The 14,958-nt window shown below is 40.1% G+C and overlaps 1 protein-coding gene across 1 annotated transcript in view; it reads right to left on the minus strand.

The window, feature by feature from the left end:
- The window catches only part of PRMT3 (protein arginine methyltransferase 3), a 53,787-nt gene that overhangs the window by 752 nt on the left and 38,077 nt on the right, over nt 1–14,958 (minus strand). Inside the window, exons 13-14 of the mRNA XM_063158170.1 lie at nt 10,233–10,283; nt 9,952–10,039 (exon numbers count right to left, since the gene is read on the minus strand). Of these exons, the coding sequence (XP_063014240.1) occupies nt 9,952–10,039; nt 10,233–10,283 (139 nt within the window). The remainder of the gene's footprint in view (nt 1–9,951; nt 10,040–10,232; nt 10,284–14,958) is intronic.

Genomic DNA, 14,958 nt, shown 5'->3' on the forward strand with positions numbered 1-14,958 from the left:
TCTAAAGGAGTTTAAGTTTCCGAAGCTCTTGACAACAAACCTAAGTCAAACTTAACTGCAGTTAAACCTGGAGAGGTGCCAAGTTGTGGCCGATGCTTCACTTCTCAGAGGTCCAACCAAATTACTGATGTGCCAAATATTTCACTTGTGGCTGGGGAAAACCACTGTAGCCCTGGGATATATTCACCATCCTGGATTAAAGCCATGCAGCCACAAAAGCACATTCTCTCCCTGCTGTATGGGCCATGTGCTCAGTTTTTGCACTGCATTTCATTTAAATTCTGACCATGTATTTTCTAAATCTAACAGGAAACTACCACAGAAATCTCTGTGGCATTTCAAGTATATATATTATTAATTGCAGGAAGGTGTCAGTGTCATAACATTTGAGAGGTATGTCCTTCAGTTACATGCAGACCTAATGCTTTTACACAAAAGGCAAAAACCTAATCTCAATTTCTTTTCAGTCCTTACTAAAGCCTTTCATTTAAGGAATATCTGTAAATCAGGAATATGCAACCCACGAAATATAAGCACAGACACTTGTAAATGTGTACATTTAGGAAGTTCACTGCTGAGCCACTCATCCCACCATTTTAAACCTGCAGGAGCTACATCCTCACAGAGGACTCTGCTGAGCACCTGAGAGCAGGTTGTGATCCCAGTCTAGAGCAGCAAGTTCCCTGCTCCTCTCCCATCAGACCTCCTCATCTTCATCACTCACACTGCTGCTACTTTTCTATCTCACTGCATCCAAGGCGTTTTCCAGCTGGGATCACTGGGATTCTAAAAGCCACTGTTAACATCCTGATAAAAAGCTTCCTTATTGCAAAAAAGAAAACAAATAGTAATTTCAAACTAAGCTGGTTTCAAATTCAGGAAGCATTTTGGACCTCTCCATTTGGCACAACTGGCATCTGCAAACAGTAAACTGACAGAAAGTCTCAATTGTAAATTATAAATGCAGGAAATTTTGTTAAAGGTTGCATTACAAATATAAAAAAGGCTTATCTACAAGAATAACTGTAGTACCAAGGATCAGAAGAAAAAAAATAAATCTGATCATTTGGGGTTTTTTTTCATCATGTAACAGTTAGTTGGAGATACCACTACAAGACTAACATAACACAATGCAACTTGCAGAGAATTGTGAAAACGGTTTCACAGATTATTTAAACAGAGAAAGGTTTGCCAGAGAGAAGGACAAGATAAAGGAAAAAAGGCATTATAGTCTCACTCCAGCTAGGAAATTTAACCTGGTTTGAACACATTGATCTTCAAAACTGCTACAAAATGACCTATTTATTTTAACATCCTGTGATAACAATTCAGTAAGACTAAAGAGCCTCTCTAAACTAAAATTCCATGATTTCAATTAATTCACACTTCAATCTTCCCATTTCAAACATTAATAAAAAACAATAAAAATGAAGCAGAAACTTAAACATAATTTCATAAATAGTTGACTTCAGAGAACAGAACCTTCAGACTCTGTTAGTAAAGACAGTTAATGAAACAAAGCAATCCATTCATTTTTCCCAGCTATTCCTCATGCTGTAGCCACATTAAATGTGCTTTTTGGCCAGCCTTTTCCGAGGGCTGAAGCAAACAACAGCAGTAGCTGAAAGGCAGTTCTGAACAATTAATCAATGTCATGTAGATAGAAAATGACTGATGTTTTCCCCATTCTCTGTCCTAGGAGCTGCCTGGAGGAAGCTGTCTCTGGGACTCAGCTGCATCACCTTGCTCTTATCACGTTCAGCTGAATGCAAGTAAACCACACGGTGCCACTGCAGTTTGATTAGGACAAAGCTGAATCCATTACCATCCCCTCCCTGCATTTTTATTATCCCCCAGACAGGCTTGAAATTTTCCCCCAAACAGAAAAAGCAGAAAAATTCAGGAGAAGTGCTATGTAAGCTTGGCCTGCACAGGAAAAAAGGCATCCCTGTGTCCATCCTGACTCCCTGTCACATACTGCATGTCTGACTGCAGGTTCTGCAGTGCCTGTGCTCTGCACACTTGAGCCAGTTTATCTGGATTGTGGCTTTCACCACCGTAAAACCATAAGCAACTGCATCTGTCACTTGTGTCTGTGCAATACAATCACACAGGGGCCAGCCTGCAGTCTGTGAGCCAAGGCATCTCCCAGTGCAGAGATCCTGCAGCATCAGGAGTGTTCATGGCAACAAATCATGGCTTTTCAGTCTATAAAGGATTTGATCAAAACCAAAGATTCTTGGTTTTGATCAAATCCTTTATAGACTGAAATCTAAAGACTTGGTTTTGATCTAAATGCTTTATAGACTGAAATGAAATCCACAGTCCCTTGCATGCATATCCATCACATCCACTTAAAGCTTGGAGTGACCCATGGCAATGAGTTTGTAACACGAGGAACTACGCTGCCTCTCAATACAACTTGGTGTCTCCTCCCTCTCTGATCCCAAAAAAGACTCAAAAGAGTTGCCAAAGGCAGCCAGCAATCAAGGTCTTTTAGGTTTCCTTCTTTTCGTTCCCTGGAAAAGTTTTGTGAAGCTAACAGTGGGACAAGAACACAGCACTCAAACCACTATTTATTCTAAACACCATTAAAATTTAAGATTCTTATGAAAGACCTCACTGGAATTGTTTCAAAGAGCTGCTAGAAAACTGCAGTGGGCTTTGGGCTGAACACACCTAAACTACTGCTCTGCTGGTGAAAAGCACCTTTACAAATCCCCTACAATGCAAAGAACCACTGGGGGGGTTCTGCCTTCCCAGTCACAAACCAGCAGGATTTGATATGCTCTGCACAGCATGGTTGTCCTTGCTGGAAGCTGACAATTAAACCATGATCTAGTTTAAATAACTGATGCAACACTGACTTGTAGCATGCAACAGAAAAAAAAGCATGTCTCAAAAGCATTACCCTGGGTAAAAAATGGTTTGCATATTCCACCCATCTTCTGACAATGGAAAACAAGGGAAGACTGAAACAGTTTGCAGTGGGACCAAGAGCATTTCCCTTAAACTCAGGAACTTATCCTTATCTTCCCACTCACCCTCTTGAACACAGGAACTTGCAGCAGTGCACAGAGTGCCCCCTTTCCCTCTGGGCCCTTCTCCCACTGAACCCCCAAGCCAGTGCGATGCAATGCAAGCAGCAGTTTCTGTCCTGAGCAGCAGCCACTGCCCTTTGGTATCACCCATCAGTGGTGCCCTTCCTCTGGGCTGGCTGCTCTCATCAGCTGTTTGCCTTCTGCTGCATCACTGCTCACCCTCTGCTGGAACTATCCTGAGGCTCTGTCTACTCCATGCACGTTCTGAGTATATTCTCTGAGGATTTTTTGTACCAAATTGACACTTTTCAACTGCTCAAGAAAGATGGCTGTGGGTTCTTTAAAAGCATTTTCATTTTCCAGAGTAACCCCAGTGTAGCAGATACATATATCCATGATCCCTTTAAACACAGGACACTTCAGGAGGGCTACAAGGAATCCTGTGCAACCACTTGACAAATTTGATACTTCAGAGTATGAGCAACGTCAAAATAAAGAGAATGTCAATAGCAGTGTTCTGGTCCTACAATTTTCTGCATCAGAAATGCTTTGATACGGAACTTTTCTCACCAAAATTCCAGTATGCAGCTATACAAGTATAAGAGATATGCCCATATCTTGGAAGATACTCATGCATATATTTATGTATAAGTTATGCATATATTTATGTATCATTTAAACCAGGAGCAAGGCTGCTGCAAAGAAGTGAGCACTGCCAGCTGGGTGAGGCAAGCCAGGTTTGTGTGGCTGCTTGAGGTAAGCTGTGTGCTCTGCAGAGATCCCCAGACAGCTCAGGCAGCACACAGAGCTGCCACAGGGAATGGTGACAGCCAGGTCCTCCACAGTGCAGAGCTGCAGTGCCCAAACTCACTCACCTACAACTAGCTTAATTCAACACTTCTTGTACTGAGATTCCAAACTGTATAGCCTTGCCCCAAGCTTTCTCTCAGCACTGTGACAAAATTCTGAGAAAACCAGATTGTTGTTGCTGTTTGAACCATATTCCCTCACAGCTGAAGAACTTGCAAAGGGAGGCACCCAAAATAACATCTGTGCCATCAGTCCATCCAAGTTTTCCTGTCTAAATATGGGATTTCTAGTACAGCCATGAGAAGAGATTCTCTCAATTTAGTGCCCTAAAACACACACCTGAAAATGTTCCTGAAAAGTCAGCATGATCATTTTAAAATGGAGATTTTGATAAACACAACATAAGACTTGCCAGACTTAGTGTGACCTCAAAATTCAGGTTTTAACATTTACTAGATTTTAAAAGCCAGCATCTTTTTGGAGGTGCCACTTGCAAATAAATGCGACAGACTTCTACAGACACCATGTTGCAGCTGTAGACAGGCAAAACAGACACTAAAATCTTAATTAGGAGCCAAATTATCCAACTGGGATGCACAATATAGAAGTATTTCAGTATAGGATCAAAACATTCAGACAGATTAATCGTGCTAGTGTTGTTTTCCTACTTTTAATAGTGCTGTCTAAGTAGACAAATCAACAGTCTTTCAGTTTGTAAATTTACAAACAGCTTTCCAATTACAGAGACGAGGGACTAAAGATAATCAAGGATTTTACAAGAGCTCAGTCATGTGAATGCTGCTCCAGCTTTGCTGTGCTAGCCCCTTTAACACCACAGAAAAACAAATCAAGGTTTTATTTTCACTGCAATGCAATAGCAAAAGCACACAATGTTGACAATAGGCTGTTTTATTGCTAATAGCATTTGCCTGCATACAGAGCTGGGTTTTAACTTAAGGCATTGTTATTGAAAAGATTCTGTGGGCCCTTTAAAATAATAATTTTTGTAAGCATTTGATTTATGTAGTAAATTCTTGAGACAACCAAATGAGAATGATGTCGTTTTTTGTTTGCTTAGCAGGAGTATTTCAACAAAAAACAAAAGGAAGGGACTCATTTTTGACCATTGAGGAGAAAAAGACACTGCTTTGGATCTCAATTTCCATCTTCAAAATAAGGACATGTTCAAGCTATTAAAAGGGCTCTAGGAGAAGGTTTGTACTCTGTAGGGAGCCTACAATACATCACTGTTTTGTCTGAGAAAACTCAGGATATATTGCTTCTTTCTCCAGTTTAATTTTAATTGCTTGCCAAACAGTTAAAGCATATCCAACATGCTGATGCTATTTCGTTTCACTTGGCTGAAAATCAGCTTCAAGTCTCTTGTCACCGTCCATGAGGAAGAAAACTGGTTTTTCAGAACACATGAGTAGTAAGAGGCTATCCCCCACTCACACATTATATCTGAAGAAGTGAACAGCAATTAGCCATTAAATATATCAGTTTGCATATTCCCATTATATACAGCTCTACCTACCACAGGTATCACACTGAAACTCAGTGGCAAACAATCAGTATTAATTAGGTGTGGATTTTATTGCCTCACTGTCCAGACCTTTGGAGCCAGAATGAACCTCTCCCACCTCATCCCAGAGATGCACAAACATCACACCTGGAGTGCAGGAGCAGCAAAGGAGGCAGGATGAGCTCCAAGACCCATCCTTTGGCTTGCAACTGCTCGATTCTGCTATCATTAGAATAGATCAAACATTCCATCCTTTTTATGGCTGAGAAAATAGATCTATTTTTACAACAAACACCCTGGCATCAAACAGCTGAGAAAATTAGCTAGTTCATACTGCAGAACAAAACAATTTTGCCATGGCATAAAGGAGCATTTTCCAGTTAAATACCCAGTAGGTTTGGATATCTGTAAGCTCAACCTCTTTTACAGAGCAAAACCAAATACAATCAGTGCTTTATAACCACTCCAGGCATGGCCCCAGAAGCTATAAAGCATCTGATAAGGGACTTTTAGCCAGCCTTACTATTTTACTCAGAACTAAAAATCTGAGGGAACCATTTTTCTTCACTGGGGAAAAACAGCCACTGCCCTGTCTGAAAGATGCTTTCAAAACAAGAAAACATTTAAAATGCGTTTCCCACTGGCAAATTCTTCTTTCACTACCTATTAAAAAGCTACAAGCGAACGCCATCAGGGTAACACTGGCCAGATTAGTGTTAGACTCAAGTTGCATTATTTCTGTTTATTTTCACACATTTACTAGAAAGAAAGAAGAGTTTACCTTGACCAATGTCATTCTGGCTTGGATGTGCAGTAGTGCAGCCAGCAGGACCAGGGCAGGGACTGTCCCCCTGCTCTGGGCACTGCTGAGCCCCACCTTGAGTCCTGGGGTCAGTTTTGGGCTCCTCTCCACAAGAAAGGCTTTGGGGTGCTGGAGTGTGTCCAGAGAGGGAACTGAGCTGGGGCAGGCTTTGGAGCACACGTCTGATGAGAAGGGGCTGAGGGAGCTTGGCGGGGCCCAACCTAAAGAAAAGAAGGCTCAGAGCTCTCTACAGCCTTCTGGCTCTCTACAACTCCCTGCAAGGAGCTTGGTGGGGCTGGTCCTCTCCCAGGTCATGAGCAACAGGACAAGAGGAAATGGCATCAGGTTGCACCTGGGTTGGACATTAGGAAAAATTTCTCATGGAAAGGGTTGTAAAGTACTGGACCAGGCTGCCCAGGGAACTGTAGATGTGTCACTCAGTGACATGGTTTAGTGGTGTGATGGGAAGGATGAAAGTTTGACAAAGAAGTCTCACAGATATGTGTGCTTGGCAGAAATATTTTAAATGTAGGGTCTGATGAAGGAATAGAGATGGAAGCAAGTTTTGATCTAGAAGAAAAGAATTGCTGAGCCAGTCTCACTGGATAACCAAGGAGACAAAGGGTGTGTTAGTTAGAAAGCACAGGCAAACAAGTCAGCAAATGTGGCAACTAGGAAAAAGGTCTCAGAATTTTCCACTGCAAGAAAACTGAAAAACAACTTCTGGCCTTAACTGTAATGTACTGACTGTTAGTGACTGGAGAACAGTGACGTGAATATGGTAATTATAGCAGTTATGATAGGCTATAGATAATGGTTAAGGTATAGATTGGTTCTACTGCATTAAGATGCTCAGCAAAGAAAAGTCTATAACGCATTGTAACCTAAAGAAAAGTCTATAATGCAATGTAACCAAAACCAAAGGGTGTCCAGGTCTGCCTGCAGCTGGAGCTGACAGCTGTAGGCACAGCTCTGTCACCCACCACCCTGGACTGCTGTAACATCTTGGATACAATAAACTGCATTTTGGAGACCCCTGAAGTCCTGCATCTCTCATTCAGTCTCTTACAGTGGTGTCCTTGGAAGTGCTGGGTTAATGACTTGACTCAATGATCCTAAAGGTCTTTTCCAACCTTAATGATTCCACGAATATATTTAGTCAAAAGTACATCTTTGATGTTCCTTCAATTGCCATGATGTATTTCTGAAGCTAAGAATTTCTCCAGAGGGCTGATGAACACCAGTAAACACAGGGATGGATGGAAAGGCTTCAAATGATGATGTGTAATCTAATAAAGCTACTTTTGCCTCCAGTTCATTTGCACTGAGGAAAGTCCTTCTGAAGACAAGGCTTCCCTAAAAGCTCAGGCACAGTGGAGCTCAGTTCAACATGCCAGGCTCAATGAGGAGTGGTGCTAATTCATTAACAAGTGGGACAAGAGAAACAGCTGGAAGTGCACATTGAAATAGGCTGCAAAATGAGCTCGAACAGTTCGTTTAGCTGAGAAAATGGAAAGACTGAAGAAACAAAAAAAATTGGCTAATGACAAATTATCAAGATGAATATTCAAGTCACTATTTAGACAAAGAGAAGAATATAAAAAAGGAAGATAGGGAAATCTGTAATCACAACAACATGCCTTAAGCAAAAAGATTTTTGGAACAATGAAGGAGAAGGATCAAAGTCAAGCGATCAAGAGAGGGAATGGTTTTTCCAGAAAAATCATGTAAATTAACATACATTCCTATGTAAGTACCAGGAAGCATCTTCTGCATGGGCTTATGTCATCAACAACCAACAAATATCCCACAGAAATTAAGACTGGCATTACAAAAGAAAAGGAAATTACATCAGGTGTTTCTCTCAATCTTCTTGGGCACTAGAAGCAAAAGGCAGACAATCCTAGATGTAAATGGTAATTTCATGTAAGATATAAAAGCAGACAGAATGGGAAAGGTGAATTTAAATAATTACAAAGAGTAGGAGACAGGCAGCAAGAAAGAGAAACAGCTGTAACAAGATTTGTTATGGGAATAATGTTAAGAAATACGAGCTAATAAAAAAGAAGGAAGGAGTTACAGCACAAGTGATCTTGAAGGTCAAGTTGGCTGGGTTCACACAAGCAGGGCACATTGTTTCTGCAGTTGCCTTCAGAAAGTCACCACACCTAGGCTGGGGCACACCTCCAGTAATTTCACACAGTTGAAAAATGTCAAATGATCTCTGTAATATGAAATAATGTGCATATTTTAATAAATGTCACTGCACTTTTTAAAAAAATCACTATGACATTGAGATTTAATGAGCAGCAGCAAGGAGATCTTAGTCAGGCTTGTCTAGAAAGAGAATCTGCAGAGAACACAAGCCAAGTATGAATGCACCAAAGCATGGGTGCACCCCAAGAAATGACAGGACTTCAAGTGCAAATAAAAACTGTTTAAGAATAAAAATTCAAAGCATGAAAGACAGAAGTGATATGTCAGGTATCACAAACCTCAGTGCCTCCAGGAAAGAAGTTCCTGGTAAAAAGTTGTCATGTCTGGTAGCTGGAAAAGGGAACTTCACAGTTCAATTGAGTGCAGAAGCATCCACACAACATTTTCTATGCTTTCCCCCCAGTACGCCTGATCTATTTACAAACTGCTCAGGTCAGGGCCTCACATTACCATGAGTTTATTAACTGCCCAGCAAAAATGAGCCCCATTCTGAGGCTCCTCCTTTGGTTCTGCTAGTGTGTAAAGAAAAGGGGCTCCCAAAGACAACTGATTCATCACTGGGTGAGAGTTCAACAGTAAATATCTGGTGGCCAAATGGACACAAATAAAATAACAGCATGAAAATGTAACTGCTCCATTTCCTCAGATTGTAAAAAGTCTGTGAGAGTCTGAAAGAAAGCTCTACAGGAATAAGAGGTTAAAGTCTGTTCATCTGTGGCATGTCCATCCAATGAGAGTCATGGATATACTTGTGTCCTTGCTATAAAGCAAGGAATATTTGACTACTTGCACAAAATGTGCCTTCAAGACCTCAAGAATAGAACTAATTAAACCACTAACAAGCATCACTTTATAGTTTTCAAAACCTCAACAGTTTATCATCTGAATTTTGCTTATCCCTGATGACAATGAAAATCCTTCTACTTGCATCAAATTCAAGGTGAAACTCATGACAGTATTTAACCATTTTATAAAACTTTACAGTTTTATTACCAAGCAAAGCTATTCAATACTTCAAGTTCATGGCTGTGAGTTCTTTAAAAGTGTTTTCATTCTCCAGAATAACTCCACTGTGGCAGATACAACCCATGCAAATATGCATGATCCCTTTAAATACAGGACACTTCAGGAGGGCTACAAGGAATCCTGTGCAAGCACTTGACAAATTTGATACTTCAGAATATTAGTAATGTCAAAATTAAGAGAATGCCCATAGCAGTGTTCTGGTCTTACATTGTTCTGCATCAGAAATGCTTTGATACAGAACTCTTCTCACCAAAATTCCAGGATGCAGCTATACAAGTATAAGAGATATGTCCACTGGCAAGATACTCATGCATATATTTATGTATAATTTTAAACCAGAATTTTGTACGCAGATGCTTCCCTGGTTTGATGAGACAAAAAAAATTCCTTTAACAGCAGCTGAAAGATTTATTTACTAGCTCTTCCTGAACTTGAAATTTATGTAAATTTTGAAGTATTTTGTATCTAGCTTTAATGGTAACAGCACTGTAACACAATTATTGTTGCATCCCAACTGAATTTAAATATACCTGCTTCTACAGGAATTGGCTTCTCCAGGAGAAAAATTGTCTGTTTCCAGTGTGTTTTGGTACACTGGGGACCCGTTGAAAATAAGACCTGCAATGGAGGAGTTCAAGAGTTTGATTAAAAACAATCTTTTTCATATCACACCACATCAATCAATTACTAAACACAGATGCATATGCAGGCTTTGCTACAGCAAAACAGACTCACTGCCAAACACCTTGACACAAAATAAAATCTTCATCACTCAAAGACATTTTTAAAATGCATAACTCCAAATGCTCACCTTGTTGTGGCAGTTCTTCTCAAAAAATACATCAAAGTAACCAGCAATTGCCTATAAAAAGAGGTGAAAATGTAAATACAATAAAGGAATAACAATGACACTCAAGAAAAAGTCTGTGATTCATATATGCACTTATTGAAATTTCTACTTATTTTCAAGTGTTTACCAAGAGGAACGAGCTTGTATTTATGCTTTCAAGTATGCTAGAAATCCTAGGTTAAAAAAAAAAAAAAGCTGCCATTATACCTTTGCTCCATTTGAGAATATTCAGCCCACTGTAACTGCATTTTATTACACATCAGATCTTAGTATCAATTTCCAAAACAACCCACTCACCTTAACTGCAACCAGAATGATATGTGAGAAAACAGCCTTTCAGGTGTGCAAACCCACAAGCACAAAACTCAGTCCTTCTCCTGCCCATGACCCTCAGCAAACTCACACCAATATCCCTCCCACGAGGGATTCTGCAGGATTTGTTCCCTCCCTGTGTGGCTAAACAGGAATTTCCACAGAAGCTCCCTGCAGACAGAGGCAGAGCACAACCAGGCAGGGAATCCTTTTCTTCCTTACTACACACACAGATCAGGAAAAACACTCACAAATGCTTCCTGCTGGCCCTTCCAGCAGCTAACAGATTCTAATAGCAACACTCCATATGATTCCTTCTCTGCTCCTCCTGCCATCCCACTCCTAGCATCCACAGCCTCTCTCCTCAGTGCCTAATTCATTAGTGGGACTTTTCTTCCAGTTTGAATAGGAAAAGAAATCATGGACCACTTTGGGTTGGAAGGAGCCTAAAAGATCATGTTGTTCCCAAACCTGTGCTGTGGGCAGGGACAACTTCACCAAGCCAGGTTGCTCCATCCCCATCCAACCTCACCCTGAACACTTCCACAGCTTCTCTGGGCAATCTGTGTCAGTGCCACACCACCCTCACAGGGAAGAATTTCCTCCTAATACTAATAGATATAAAATGTTCACACACAAAACACTATATTGACACTATCACAACTCAGTCTTTTAACGCTGGACTGCTTTCCTGACAAGAAAATGCCTTGTTAGAGTCCCAGAAACCCAAATAAACACCTGGAAGATGCTAATTAAACATTCACTTCAGTTCCACCTGTGAAATCCTGTCCATGCTCACCTTTATTTGTTTTGTCCTGTCCTGTGAAAAGGCTAAAGCACATCAGACCCTGGTCCCAAGGCAGTTGTGCTTTTCTATCACACCAGCCTGAAGAAATAACCCAAAGAGAGTTTTTGAGTGACCACAGTGGGCTGAAGTTACTCAGCTGGGGACTCTCTCCATCCCTGCCATGGGAGGAAGGGTCTCTCCCCTATCAGCTGCATCCAAAGGAAGGATGTACCAGTGCAATGATGGCCAGCCTGTCCCATGAAAACTCACTGCCAGCAACCCACTGGAACCTCTCTCTTACTGCACCAGGGCTCTTCTCCTAGGCCAGCACCAGGAAACTGCCTGTTCTGAAGAGCTAAAAAGGACAGTTTCTATAGCACACCCTTCATACAGATTCACACAAGATAGTGATGGGAAAAAAAAGTAAAACATGTTTACAGAATTAGGGAATAGAGTTTCATCACTATGTAATATATAATATGAAGAAGTCATTCTGGTATTTTTCCTCTCTAGTCTAAATCCAAAACAGATGTTGCCAACACAATGAAGAATAAAATGCATTAAACCAGTAAAACTGTGCTAAAGTACCTGCTTTTCAACAAAGGGCACTCCAGACAAGCCTGGCAAGTTCCAAACTCCAATGTGGCCAAAGGATTAAAATACAAAACAAGCCATGGAGACACTGAAAGCCCTCCATGACAAATGAGCATCACACAGTGGAAACAGCAACTCTTCCTGCCCTTTACTAAAGTCCTATCACTCACTCTGAGAATCTCATTCCTAAGTGAATTAAAGCCTTGTCTCTAATATGCCTTTTGAGTAAAGACTGAGAAGGTTTTGACAAAGTTCTATTGACCCATCAGACTACTTTTATTGATGCACAATCTTTTCTGGACATTAGTCAGAGATCTAGCAAGTCATAGAAAATATTTTTCAACCATCAGCTCAATACTGCTGATATACTTACAAATAAGAATTAGGATGTGATTACTGCAGGAGAACAAAGTTGTGACACCAAAAACAAATCGAGGAGAAAAAAAAAATCTGGCTTCCAGAGAAAACAAGCCAATCCAGCTACATCTTGGATCAAAAAGCCAAGAGCTCCAGCAGACAGACCTAGCCAAGGCAGATGCAAATGTTCATACACTTGGTAACAAGAGGTGACAGAAACACCCTACTTGCTACCCTGACAAAAGGCTCCAGAGAACTATTTTTGGGGGTCAAGTTCAGGTTGAAAAGTTACAAGCAAAGAAAATGTTCCCTGCTGCCTCTGCTGTGTTAAGGGAAACAGGATTTGTACCTCTTGTAAATTACTAGATAAATAACTATTTTATTCTTTACAGTATCAGTGGTTTCCCTATCTGAAACAACCCGAAACACTGACTTTGAATAGCTAATCCAGAGCAGTAATAATAACTATTATTACATCAAAAAGATCACCTTAATCAGAGCTCCAGGGATTACAGAGAACAAGAGCTCTACATTGACCCATTAATTTCTTCTTGTTATGTTCTAAAATGGATAGATGTCCTTCAATATTGAACACTGAAATATTTGTTGAGCCAGAAGAAACCAAAAAAAGAAAAATATTATTGCTCAAGTTCCTGAGGATATGCTCCTGTGAACAGCTCTGGGAATTTCTCAAAATGCTGTCAAGTTAAAACTGGGCAGTGGAGGCACCATCCCTGGAGTGATTGGAGTCATGTCAATGTGGCACCTGGGGACATGGATTAGGGCTGCACTCAGAAGTGCTGGGTTACAGGTTGGACTCAATCATCTTGAAGGTCTTTTCCAATTAAAGAATTCTATGTATGCCTCCAGAAAAGTATCAAAGGGCACAGAGGCACAACACAGTTCTAATTATTTGTCCTCTCAGCATTCTGCAAAAAGCTGGATACAAACCATTAGAATTTCTGCTTCTACATGAAGCAGTGGGAGTCACAGAATATTCTGGGTTGCAAGGGACTCACAAGGATCATTGAGCTCATGGCCCATATGGGATTAACACCTCAACCCTGGCATTGTGAGCACTGTGCTCTGACCAACCGAGCCAATGGTTCAGTCTTCCCTGAAAGAGCTCTGCAAAACTAAAATCTGATAGCATCACAGGGAGTCCAAAAACCCCTAAACCAAAACATCACCAACACTCTCCAGCTGTACTATGTAAACCCTGTACCACTTCAGAAACTGATGTGTTGCTAAAAACTGACACAAACCAAAGCTGAAATACTTGAGAACAAAAAACTAGCCGTAATATTGTGGGTTTGCTTACTATCTTCTTTTAAGGAATTTATACCTTCCCTTCTTTCCTTCTGTAACTTGTTGATGTTTATGTTGAAATGTACAGTTATGTATCTTTTATGTTTAAGTGCATTTCAGAGAAATACTTCTGTAAAAGTGAAGTTCAAAATGTTTTCCTTTCATTGACTTTTGAACAGTATTCCAAATTACAGCAGCTATAATAATCACAAGCATCTATTACATATGCAATACTACAAAGAAAGAGATTTCCAATATCTACCACCTGAAGTACGAGTCAGTCATCCCCTCTTGTTGTGTAATTTATCACATGCAGCAAAATATAAGGAAAAAAAAAAATCACACTAGAAGCAATCACAGACACATGCATATTAAAATGAAATATAAGGGTGGCCAGACTTCCATTAAACATCTTTTTTACAAGTCAAACTAAACATCTTTTTTAAAAGTCAAGCTAAAGAAAAATAACTTCTCCATAAATTCTAAATGATGCTTTATAACTACTGCCTTTGATTCTTTTTCCTCTTGTTTTTTTTTTTTTTTAAGCATAATGATAGCTGTTTTTTCTGCTACTGCAATTTCTCTCATCTTTTTGTGACACCTTTGACAGCTCATTTACAACTTCACCTACAACTAATCAGTAAGAACTTAAACCTTCTTTGGAAAAATCTTTCAAGTGCCAGTCTCCTGAATACCATGAAAGAGGAAAACAAAAAAATTACTTCTAAACTGGTAATAAATAATTACAACTCCAGCCTGACACATGCTCGAGCCTCAAAGGACAGTAAATATTAGAAAACACTACCAAAATATTATTCTTCCTGTTCTCAAACAACTTGCCAGGAGAAAAGGCAAGCTATGAGGACAAAAACTCCAAAACAAAGCCAATGTATTTAGCCAGGGAACTAAGGTGGCCAAATAAGGAATGAAGGAAACATTAAGGATTAGATATACATTAATAGATATACACTACTGAGGCTGCAGAGCAACATCCTACAAAGGTCACCAAGAGTACAAAAGCTAGGAATAAAATATTCCTCAAATTAAAATAGCAGCCACAAACTCCTGCTTGATTTTGTCAACCCACCACTCTGATGAAGAGTTCATGTAGCTTAAGATCTTCATTCATTACTGAGGGTTTCTAAAGTGTCCATGTAAGCACATGAAAAACCTGCAATTTAAGCAGGTCCTCCCAGTAAGATTCACTTGTCTTCTCACTGGTTTTCCTCCCTCCCAAAGAAATGATTTCAAGACTATTTTTCTCCCCATTTATTCACGTAACATATACCAAATATAATAAAACCAGAAAAAGCTTTAACATACAGTAAA

The sequence above is a fragment of the Melospiza melodia genome, chromosome 6, assembly GCF_035770615.1.
Source record: "Melospiza melodia melodia isolate bMelMel2 chromosome 6, bMelMel2.pri, whole genome shotgun sequence".
NCBI lineage: Eukaryota > Metazoa > Chordata > Aves > Passeriformes > Passerellidae > Melospiza > Melospiza melodia.